General features: G+C 39.7%; 1 protein-coding gene across 3 annotated transcripts in view; it reads right to left on the bottom strand.

Annotated features, from left to right (window-relative positions):
- PIEZO2 (piezo type mechanosensitive ion channel component 2) overlaps positions 1–11,922 on the bottom strand; it is a 503,985-nt gene that overhangs the window by 38,527 nt on the left and 453,536 nt on the right. For 2 of the 3 annotated variants that reach the window (XM_090039669.1, XM_090039671.1), the window contains 3 exons: positions 10,584–10,750; positions 8,181–8,356; positions 242–409 (listed from right to left, as the gene is read on the bottom strand). In XM_090039669.1, the coding sequence (XP_089895795.1) occupies positions 242–409; positions 8,181–8,356; positions 10,584–10,750 (511 nt within the window). The remainder of the gene's footprint in view (positions 1–241; positions 410–8,180; positions 8,357–10,583; positions 10,751–11,922) is intronic. The other variant, XM_090039670.1, reaches the window with a different exon arrangement.

Here is an 11,922-nt window from a genome sequence, read left to right as displayed (position 1 = left end):
ATGATGGAACAGGCTGTAAAGAGTAAGAGAAGAGGGTATTCTGTTTGTTTTTTTAAAGCAATCAACAAATGATTATTGGTTTGACACTACTTTGAACCTAAAAGTCTTGCCACAACACAAGGGAGTAAAGCTTCCATCAAGCATGCAAATAATTTAAATACTTATATCTGCAAAAATATACACTGCAAAATATATAATGGTCAGGGTAAATGAGTGAACAAAGCATGCATGAGTTAAGCACCTTGACACTATACTGCCACTGTCAGCTGATGAAGAGGACATATCCATGCTGTGCATTTTACGAAGCCTAGGTCGAGCGCGCTCACTTGTTTTAGGAACAGTGTCTGGTCCATCTAAATCATCAAGGGTTGACTGCCTTGAGAACAGCATGGTTGCTTCAGTGTAGCAGCTAGCAGCGCAAACAGTTATAAAGACAGTGTTAAATACTAGTGACATTACTACATACATGGTACAGTAAATGAATGTGCTCGCCATGCAGCAAAACACAGACACAAAGGTGAAAGGTTCAGAGAGAAGATAAGGACCTGTTTAGAGCCACTACATAAACAAATACTTGTGCACAGAAAGTGCAGCTTAAAACAATATAGGAACTATAACTAGTAATCATAAAAAGTATCCAACTGTTCATAGAGAATTAGGGAACAATAGAGCATCAAAGCTTTACATATTGGCTGGATGTACGCATTTGCGTAACTGTGGGGTTTTACTTTTTTGTTTTGTTTTATCCACATTTTGTTTTGCTTTTGTAGAAATTCCCAAATGCAATGAAACTATTTCAGAACCTTATCTCTGCACAACTTGTATTTATTAATAATGGACTGTGCTGAATTCTTTTATAAAACACAGGCTAATTTCCTAAAGGCCCTTTAAAATTAAATAAGTTCATATTCTAAAAATAGAAAAATAGTTTTCTTACACTGATTAAATCTCTTTCCAAATTTAAGAACCAAAACGGATATGTCACTTAACCAGTACTCATTTGACACATGCCAAACACAACCTGCATTATATGAGATTGTTTTACATTTTGTATTTAATATGCGGCTGTGATGGCAATTATTGATTCTTGTAAGGAGATGCCATTTACATCAAGCTTTTTTTTAAATGATTTTTTATCATTATTTCCAAATGTGTAACATATATGATACCAAGGAAAAGATATATTGATTAAAACCCTTATCTCCTTTCACTTGTCAGTACTGTGGGACAACAGAGGCATATATCATGTTTGGGATTATGCTATTATTAGGTAAAATGAGAAGGAAAAAAATAAACTGTAAGAAAGACAACACTTTTATAAATACAAACATGTAAAATAGCAATGGAAAGGAAGCAAATCTATCAATGACATATGGCAGGTAACCAAAATGTATTTTGATATAAAATTCACTGAAGAACAGGGAACTGTTTTATATTTCAAATCATGCAGTCACCTCTCTGATTCTCTCAGATACATAAGAAAAGAAAATGCCTAAAATTATAGGATTTGGACTCCACTCTTCTTTTTAATTCCAAGGCATTTTGGCTGTGCACATTTTGAAAAGGCAAAGAACTGAACAAAGAAGGGAACTCACTATATCGTCTAAGTGACCTTGGTTTCAACAACCTAGGGAAAAGGGAAAACCTCCTCGATAAAATGAAAAGATTGTGACTTGGCCATAAGAAGAAAAGGGCAGAAATCACTGCTAATTTGGTGGGGGGGAAGAAGAATTGGGATCCATATATTCATAGCCAGACAGGGCTGACTCACTTTGGATAAAACAGATACAGGCAAAGAGAAACCTTCTGCAGAGATGACTGAGCAGATTGCTATTGCTATCCTCTGAATATCTGGCATACTGTAAAATATGCTGTTTTTGTAATTACTGTTAGCATATGCACAGACAGTTATGCCCAGGAAAGGCACAACATTCTCAGTGATAGGGTTCACTGCATTTATACGTTCATCCCTTTTGGGATTTTATGGAGCAGTCTTCTATGACGTAATCATATCTGTACCTGGCCAAATAGTTTGAATTAACTCCAAACCGCATTAGAATAGCTGAAAATCCTCCACCTCTTTGGGTCCTGCCTGCAGATATTCCTCACTACCCTATGGACATAGGCACACATATGGATGCAGAGGGAGAGGGCTAGTCATGTGCTGTGGAATCCTGGGAAAGCAAAGAATGATTCTTTACTGGTATCTAAGGCTGTTCCACCAAGTAGAGGGAGGTCAGTGTCTGCGATACAACCTTATAGTCTGAGGGAATTTTCCCATTGGCTTCAGTGGGTGCAGGATTAAGACCACTGCCTACATAGATCTATTGGAATTGCTCTCCACCACAATTCTTTCAATGAGTTCTTTGGCATTGCAATAGAGGAACATGGTAGTGGGATTTTCAAAAGTGACAAAGCATGTTAGATTCTTATTCCCTTTTAATATCAAGGTTAAATATTGGACTTGGACTCTTTTAATGAAAAAAATAATGTATTTAATTTTTCCTCAAATGCTCTTTCCACCAGAAAGACTTGATCCAACTCTTAAAATCAATGGCAAAACATCTACTGATTACAGCGTGTGAAATTTATTCTACAGTTAGGTGCTGTAGTAAGTTGGTTAAATAGGTGTTTAAAGCAAGAACAGAGAAGTCATCAAAAGAAAATATATTTAGCAGCTAATCAGGATCCTTCCAGATTTTAAGAGCTGCACAGGATTATGCCTGTAGGCTCAGGAATATACTGCAGAATTTGGAGAATCTGGGATGGTGAGGAGCATATAATCTAGGACACAAGAGGTAAAATCTCAACTCTAAAGGAGGTTGCATGTGATGAGGCTAGGGTTTTGCTGTCTATTCCTTTGTGGTGTGTATACTTGTCTAGTCCTTTTACCAAACTTCTGAGCTATTTGGTTCTTCTAAGCAGTTCATCAGTTAACTGGAGACAATAACAATAAGCTAATTGTGATGCTGGCTTCAAATCTCTTTTGTTGGGTACATTAAAGAACCGGTTGTATAATGTGGCAAAAAATGTCTGTTTATGTTTCACTGCATATGTCTTGCTAAGTTTGTATTCAGTAGTTTCAATGCTATCAACTAACATTTCTGCCTGGAGGAATGCCAAATATGTAAAACAGATTAAAAATAATGAAAACAATAATGTTAATTAATACAGGACTTCTATAACAAACAGCCAGACGTTTTAGTGCATGATACTTTAAAGTATACCTGCTGAGTTTCCTTGTCCAAAAAATACGCAAATCACCCCTGGTCACTTGCCTAACTAAAAACTGTAGGATCCAAGGGCTTTCAGTTCAGTTAGAAGTATCTATGCGCTAAACAAGATCAACCACATACATACTTAGTAAAGTCCATAAAATAGGATTTATTAACTACATAGTATGTAAAGTATCTGACCAGGACTACCTAAAGATCAGACCAACTTAAACATAGAGGACACTGGGTATGTCTCAACATTCATTAATGTGCATTTCCTAATGCACCTCTGGGTGCCTATACATGAGCGCCGAGGCTGCTCTAACATGCTGGAATTCCAGTGCGTTAGAGCAGACTTGATTAACCGAGTCTGCTGGATCATGGCAATTTCCATGCCCCAGCAGCCTCCTGCATCTTGTGTATCAGTATCCTCACACTTAAAAATGGTGGTGGGGGTGCTTAAACTAACACTTGTTGAACAAACTTTAGTACTAGTGCCCCAAGCACTATTTTCAAGTGTGGGGATGCTGAAACAGGAGACACGGCAGCACTTTAATTAGAGTGGTTCTGAGAGCAGCTCTAATTAAAGTGCTGCCCCCACCCCCTGCCCTTTGGAGCATTTGTAAAAATGCCCTCTAATGTGACGTACTAATTAGGCTGTCTTACTGCGCAGTAGCGAAAGTGTATGCTTTTAAAATGATGCTTTAGTGTGCAGTAAAATACATTACTGTGCATGAAAGCCCACATGTAGACATGCCCACTGTCCCTTTCATGTAGGAGGAAAAAATTAGCAAAGGAACATATGCATAATTTGGTGAAATACTGTATGAAGCTTTTGAAGTGATATAGCATGAAACTTGTTCCACCAATTACAGCACTGCACAAGCCCACGGTAATATTCTAAATATTCAAATATTCTAACTTCTCCAAGAAGTTATCTTTATATGAAATGGATACATTACACACTGGATTAGGACTTCTGCATTATAGTTTTAATCAGAGTGGAGGGAAAAAAGGACAGAAAGTAATTAAAAACCTTTTTTCCTATATAAGAAAAGCGGCATAGAATACTTTGGAAGATTCTTAGAATTTCCAAAGAACTGTTCTCTTATGGTGGGAACAATCTTCCTACTGATGACTATGAAAGTTCAGTTTTAAAACTACATACTTTCCAGGATTTGCAAAGATGTTTAAGTAATAATGGTGGCTCCTTGTGGTGTTCCTAATCCTGCAATAAACTGTGGAAACCTCCTTTAGGAAATGAGCTTAGAGCACACAAGAGAGACCTACCCATCTTTTTACTTAGCTATAGTAAATGCTGACCTAATGACTGAGGAATGCCTGAGGTGCTGTGTAGAAGATGATAACATCCAGCCCTGATCTTTTCCATCTCATACACAGCCACCTTAGGCTGATATCCTGATACCCACTGAAAGGGGTTCTGTAGGGGCACAAAAAGGAGGAGAAGACAACTGCAGTGATGGTTTCATCCCTCTTTGTAAGAAGTGACTGCCCTTTTTCCACTGCAGACTCAGAGTTGTGAGCTGAGGGATAGTTTCATAGTTGGGAGGGTTGGAAGGGACCTGAGCAGATCATCAAGTCCGACCCCCTGCCACGGGCAGGAAAGAATGCTGGGGTCAAATGACCATGGCTAGGTGTCTATCTAGCCTCCTTTTGAAGACCCCCAAGATAGGAGTGAGCACCACTTCCCTTGGAAGTTGGTTGCAGATCTTAGCTGCCCTGACTGTGAAGTAGCGCCTCCTGATGTCTAATCTGAATCTACTCTCAGTCAATTTATGGCCGTTATTCCTTGTTACTCCCGGTAGTGCTCGGGGGAACAGGGACTCTCCCATTGCCTGCTGGTCTCCCTTGTCCAGCTTATAGATGGCCACCAAGTCCCCACTCAGCCTTCTCTTGTGGAGGCTGAACAGGTTCGGGTCTCATAGCCGCCCCTCGTAGGGTCTGCCCTGCTGCCCCCTGCAAGTGGCCCTCCTCTGGACACTCTTGATGTTGTCCACATCCCTCCTGAAGTGCGGCGCCCAGAACTGGATGCAGTACTTCAACTGCGGCCTGACCAGTGTTGCATAGAGGGGGAGGATCACCTCCTTGGACCTGCTCGTGATGCATCTGTGGATGCATGATAAGGTGCAGTTAGCCTTCCTGACCACATCCTCACATTGGCGGCCCATGTTCATCTTGGAGTCTATAATGACTCCAAGATCCTTTTCTGCCCCTGTGCTAATGAGAAGGGAGTTCCCTAGCTTGTAGGCATGCTGCTGGTTCTTCCTCCCCAGGTGAAGCATCTTGCACTTGTCAGTGTTGAATCCCATCTTATTCTCATCCACCCACCCCTGTAACCTGTCCAGGTCCAATGGATGATTTAGATTCAATCATTACCTTGCTTGTTTGTAAAAGAAATTTATTCTCAAGGTAAGTATGTTTGTTTAATATATTTATAAGGACTTGTCCATCAGTCATTTCCTTGAATGTCAGTGCCCTTTTGTCATTTGGGTATTCAAAGAATTGATCCATTGTGAGTTACAGAACTTCATTGCCTTAAAACAGCACACAAGAGCTCTTCACAATCCCAGGAAGTGGTAGAGGTACCCTTATAAACAGAAAGAAGAGCTATCATTAGCTCTAGTAGCTCTAGTGCAGGGAAGTCTAAAGCTATAAATAAATGTATCTGTTAAGCTTTTAAAAGGGGAAGGTGAGCTGATAATTCAGGAGCATATATCAGCTGCTGCACTATAACTGTTATAACTGCAGGTTCCCAAAGCAATACAACTTAGATAAATCACTAATTTTATCCCTGAAGGAAACATGTAACCATTTTGCTATGCTTGTACTGCCACAGAAGCACGTGAATATGTGCATGTGCATGGTAGTAGCCTACACTGGTATAATCTGAGATCAATATGGCTGTGACATCAGTCTGTACCCTAAGTGACTGCTTATCGCTTCCTTTAATCAAAGGTCAATATTATTGCAACAGATGTGTACCATCTACAGATATTACTGATATAAAAGTACTTAAGTATTCATTCAGGGAAAAATTTGCACTTAGAAAACTCAATTGTGAATGCATTTTGTTGCTCCTTTGCTAATGTACCCTTGTGTTATCTTATTTTGAGAGATTTCAAGAGATCTCATTAGTGAGCATAAAACAGCTATTAAAATAGGTATGATTTATCCTGTTGCCCAGGATGACTGGTTTAGCAGAATAACTGTAGACCATGGCAATTTCAAAAAAGAAATGATTGAACCAGAACAGAGGATACAATTTTACCCAAAAAAAAGTCATTTAGGTATTGGGTTCACAACAGTTACATTATTAATATATATTTGGAACCTATGTCCTTTTAGAAAGTAAAATTATGCAATAAGAACAAGCTTTAAGTGTTGAAACCATGTTAGCTAACACTAATATATTGCTACTACATTCTGCTCTATAATTGATTCTGATTTCTCCTCTTATTGAATAATAAGACTGAATTTTGTTTTAATGGGAATGACTTTGTACCTACATAACTTTTCTTTTTAAAAGCGCAGCTAAGTAAATCCTATGAGCTACATTCTCCCCTTTAGGTATGCATACATGACTGCAGTTGAAGTCAACAGGTGCTGCATAAAGCTAAGCATAGAATTTGACTTTATTATTTTTTCCTCTGTAGTCAGTGCCTGGTTAACTTTTGGAGAAAAGGTGAACATTTCACGTGGGTTGGTAGTTAGCTACTGGGAAATGTGTGCTGTAACAGGAAATGTTGACAATTTGATAGCAGTACACCACTGACTGTGTATAGGCATTGTTTTACAGTCAGTGGAATAATGTAGGAACATTTTGTGGATATTTGACTCATGTACTGCACTCAGACTTATGTATCTGAGATAAGCAGAGACTCTCAGTCACATTTGCTTTTGAATAAACTTGGAAAGAAAAACAAGCCCCTATTATTTTTAACTTGTTAACCTCTAACCATATGTCATTAGTAAAAGCTGAGCATAGTTTACTGTATACACAAGCAATGGAGTGTGAGTTGATACTGCCATACTTCAGAGAAGACTAGAAAACAGCAGAAGGCAACAATCGGATTATGAAATAGCTGTAATTCAAAGCTTCCCTCTCCCTTTTGACACTATAGGACAGCTTCCATGGCCACTCAGAGGTAAAGAATGCACTTGACTCAGTAAAAACAGGATGTTTCTGGATCAGGAGGAAGTGAATAAGCGGGAGCCTCTATGTGCGTCTGTGAGAGAAACAGCTGAGCACATATAGAAGGTTTGGTACTGAATTCTACAACACTTTTCCAGAGGAGTGTGCAGGGGGAAGGTGTGTTTCCTACACAAATGTTAGGGGCACAAATGGTGGATACAAAAACTGCACAGATTACTGGGTTATAAGCATGGGAATGAACGAAAGTGCTGTTTGGCTCTTTCTCCACACTTGTGGAGAAAGAGTCCATTTGCTCAAAGCACTATGGTTTCCTGATGCAAAGCTGTTTATGCAGGTTATGTGCAACAGATAAGAACTTCATGTTCCATGAACAAGATCTGTGTAAAAAATGATGACATTCCTTGACTCAAAACTTATTTTCATACAGCAAAATATCATACGAGTATCTGCCTACAGAGATATAAAATGCTATTAATTTCTGTAAGACAAAAAACCTTATAGAAACTTGTCATTTAGGATTAATTCAAAAGGAAATAAAAAGTAATGGTTTAGAGGAAAAAAAGTTAAGTCAGATGCCCCTTCCTGCTCTACAGAAAGCTTAAAGCCCCTCACTGCTCTGCAGGAAAGATGATTACAGTCAAAAGCAAGAGAAAATTCACTTTTTATCTACTGTACTGTCACTGATAAATCAAAGAGTCAAGTCCAGCATTACAAAACAATTTACCAAAATTAATTCTACTGCATGATTTTTCTCATTTGCAAAAATACCAGAGTACTTTTTTAACAAATACCTGGAAATACTGTCACGTGAAGCTGCTGAATCTAAACTATCCATCCTCTCAGATGCCTCTAGACCAGAAGCTTGACCAGCATCTTCATCAATTGTGTCCAGTCCTGATTCTTTAGAAAGGTTCATCATATGGTTCTGGTAATACATGTGGATACTCTCACGAGTTGGAACATTCCCCTAGGTAAGTGGGAAAAGTTATAGATAAGGTTTTGGCTTTGGTGAGGTCCTAGTTTCTTTAGTTGTTTGGAAATGAGCCCTTAAGGGATCCTGCAAACAACAAACTGGCAGAAAGACAAGTTTTCTCCAACTTTTCTTCAAATGAGAGTCAAAATCTGATTTCATGTCCAGTGCCATAAAACTATATTGAGGGTACTTATGATTTCCATTCATGTATAACTGAGATATACATTTGTTGATAATGTATAGGCACAGTCAGAAAACTGTGAAAAAAACATTGTCGGCATCAATATTTATTGTCTCTCAAAGAATATTTTTTTTTCCCAAGGGAATGCTTTCATTAACTGTCAACAAACCCTGAGCATGGGAGTCAAGGAGAGTTCTTTCTGGCCATGATATTATTGTCAGTAAAATAAAGATCTGCATAAGAGTGTTGTTGAAAATGTTATGGAAGGGTCCTAAGGCAGAACAAGATACAGCTTGTTCCATCAATAGTTGTACTGGCTTCAGAAGAAACATGGAGTAGCACAGTCAATTTTTCAGACTTTTAGGCAGAGATTTACTGCTGTACCGGAAAGTGTTAACAATACATTATATAAAAAGATGCCTAAAATATTCTGTATTCCCTTAAATAGCATTATTCCTTCTTCCACTAAACTAGACGGGGTTAAAAATTTTTCAAAATGTGAAATTTGGATACTGATTACCATAACATTTTCATCAAAACTCAAGGAATTTAAGAAAGTTTTGAGTAAAGCCAATGCCACCCTTCTCCACAATCTGCTGCTTATACATAATGTTATAATCAAACATTTGTTGCTAAATTAAATAATGCCACACATTCAGCATTATTGTTTTTTTGTGGACCCAAATAAACTAGACCAGATGTGAAAACCAAAGCACTCTGGAACTGTTTCTAAGACTGTAAGAGTTAGGACACAATATCAGGTTATTCCTCAATGAATACACAGAGGAAATACAGGAGCTACCTGGCCCAAGGAAATTCCCTGTGGCTTACAGCCCTAAAACAGAACTGTCAGCTAGGGATCACTGAGGCAAAACAGCATCATCTCAGAGAGACTCCCTTAGCCCCCAAATTGCTTGAGTTTATGTTGTTGCCTAACTATTACCATGCCAGTCACTTGCTCTCCCAACTGTATGGAAATTGCGCTGGGATTCCAGGAGTGCTATAATTTTTTGCAGACACAGCAAGAATGCATCAAGATACACCCATGTCTCTTAGGAGCTCTGCACTTCCCATCTACAGAGGAGTATAAGTTTCTTTTTTGTTCAGGACCAACTATCTTTGGAATCATGCCTTGTATGCAGCCTACTCATGTATTTCTTTCAGGTACCCAAGCAGACTCTTGTAGTTTGGCACACTGATATTGTCAAGATGACTAATGAGTTAACCCCATTGTTTGTAATTTTCTCCAAATTTAGAAGGGTGCAGGAGGTTAATAAATATCTTTCAAAGATAGGAAAAAACCTCAACCCCTAAACTAAAGTATAGATCTACATGCCAGATTTACAAAGGTATTTAGATGCCTAGTGAGATTTATGGAAGTGCCTAAGCAGGCTTGGTGATTAACTTCTATTGAGGCCTGTGGGACTTAGGTACCTAACCTACTTTGCTTCTGTGAGTCCCTGGATTCCTATCTGCATCTTTACATATCTGTCTTTGTCAATTTGACCCTAATAAAGTCAGTATTTTACACTATGCTTTGATAATAGATATTATATTACTAATATGGTAGTATAAATGAGATGGTCTGATGCATATCCAGGAAGAAGAATGTTAATACATACTTTTAACGATACCAACATAAGCTGCATTTCCAAAAGTTGGAGTAGATTCAGACTGAACTTAACTCTGGGATTCTTAGAAAAGAACCATGTTTTACTCTCTCCTGACTTGATTCTTCAATGTCTACTAAACTCACACTGTCTGGTGGGAGTTTCGGAGCTAAATCCTAGAGCTCTGTGCTGTCTTGTCAATCTTCACAAACATTTTTTTTTCCACTCAGATGCCTAGAGCAATGGTTCTAATGACTTATCAGAAAAAAGAGTGAATTACAGAGTGAATACAATTCTGTAAATCCATATGAACAAGACTGATAAGTTTCCATTTCTATTACACCAACTCCAGCAGATGTGAAAAGATAATTTTCTCATTTATCACTGGAACATGAATGATATGAGTGATGAAAAGGAGTCAGTGCATTACCTTTTTAATTTCCCTGGTCAACATACATCGTTCAATTCTCAGTACTGTAGAGATATCAATATGCTCTCTTGAAATAGAGTTCAGCCAAGCTGTAAAACTGTCTAATGTTGCCAGAAAAAGGACCCAAGTAAACTTCAAAATATTAAATATTCTTTTGATGATATTATCTGGAAGGGGGCAAAGTGATACAGAGTTAATGAACATAGACTTTTTCACTAATACTATATTCCTAATATGACACTTGTTTAACTTACACTTTATTCAGTAATGCCAGTAACAATAATCCAGCCTGCAAGACCTTTCTATGTCAGTAACAGGAGTATTTAGAAATGGTTGGAGACCATCTGGCTTTTTGGGCATTTCCTACATGCTTTTCTGTCTTTGTTCATAGTCTGGCATACCTCTTTCTCTCTATGATCTTGATCTTGCAACCATTCATTACTCAAGTAAGAGTCCTCAGTAACAATTTATGCAAGTAAGAGAGTGCAAAGCAAAGCCCCAAGACCATCCCACACATACATGGGCGGATCTAGGAATTTGAAAATGGGGCTGCAGAAGATGCAACTAGTGGCACAGGGGTGGCTAAAAGCCCCCACCCCTCAGCAGGAAGATTGTACGTGGCCCCAAAACAGGGGCCCCCAAAGTAGGTTATATTTCCTCCCTCCCCAATTCTTGGCAACTCCTCCCTTCCAGTGCCAGCATCTTCCCCCATCCCATTCCTCCCTCTCCTATTACAACAGGGTTTGCCTTGGGTTTACAACCTGGCTCAGGATGGGGGGACCCACTGCTGCTGTGCACAGCTTACCCATGGGTTGGGAAAGCACCAGGGCTGCTCTTGCCTTGCTCCAGCTAGGGGCCTCTATGAATGACAATGTGGCATGCTGGGCTTGGCCAGGGACAGTGGCAACAGTGGGTGCTTCCCCATGTGCCTTGGTTGAGTCCCCTCAGGCGTCACCCACTGGCTAGAAGCAAGTGCTGATATGGGGAACTGCCCAGGGCCTCTGTCCCCAGCCTTGCCCATCCCAGTACCTTGCACAGCTGGTCCCCATAGCTGGAGACCCTGGGCCAGCAGAAATGTGGTGGAAGGGGAGGGAGCAGAGACCCACCATTCACCACTGTTGCCAGGCACATCACCCCCTGCAGCCCCTGCCTGAAGCAGGGCACAGGACAAGCCCAGGGCTTCCCTTGTTTCTGGCCAGCTGGGGACAGTGGTGGCAGTGGGTGTGTCCCCCTGCTATGTTCCTGGCTTGGTCCCCTGGGTATCCCCTGCCAGCCTGGAGCTCCAGCTATGCCTCAGACTCCACTGGGGGCCCAGACTTTGGGTCTGAGAGAAACTGGA

Source organism: Crocodylus siamensis, chromosome 3 (assembly GCF_052110815.1).
Source record: "Crocodylus siamensis isolate JL-2025a chromosome 3, ASM5211081v1, whole genome shotgun sequence".
NCBI classification, from domain to species: Eukaryota; Metazoa; Chordata; order Crocodylia; family Crocodylidae; genus Crocodylus; species Crocodylus siamensis.
Note: the sequence above shows the minus strand (reverse complement) of the source record. Positions and strands in the feature narration are given on the sequence as shown.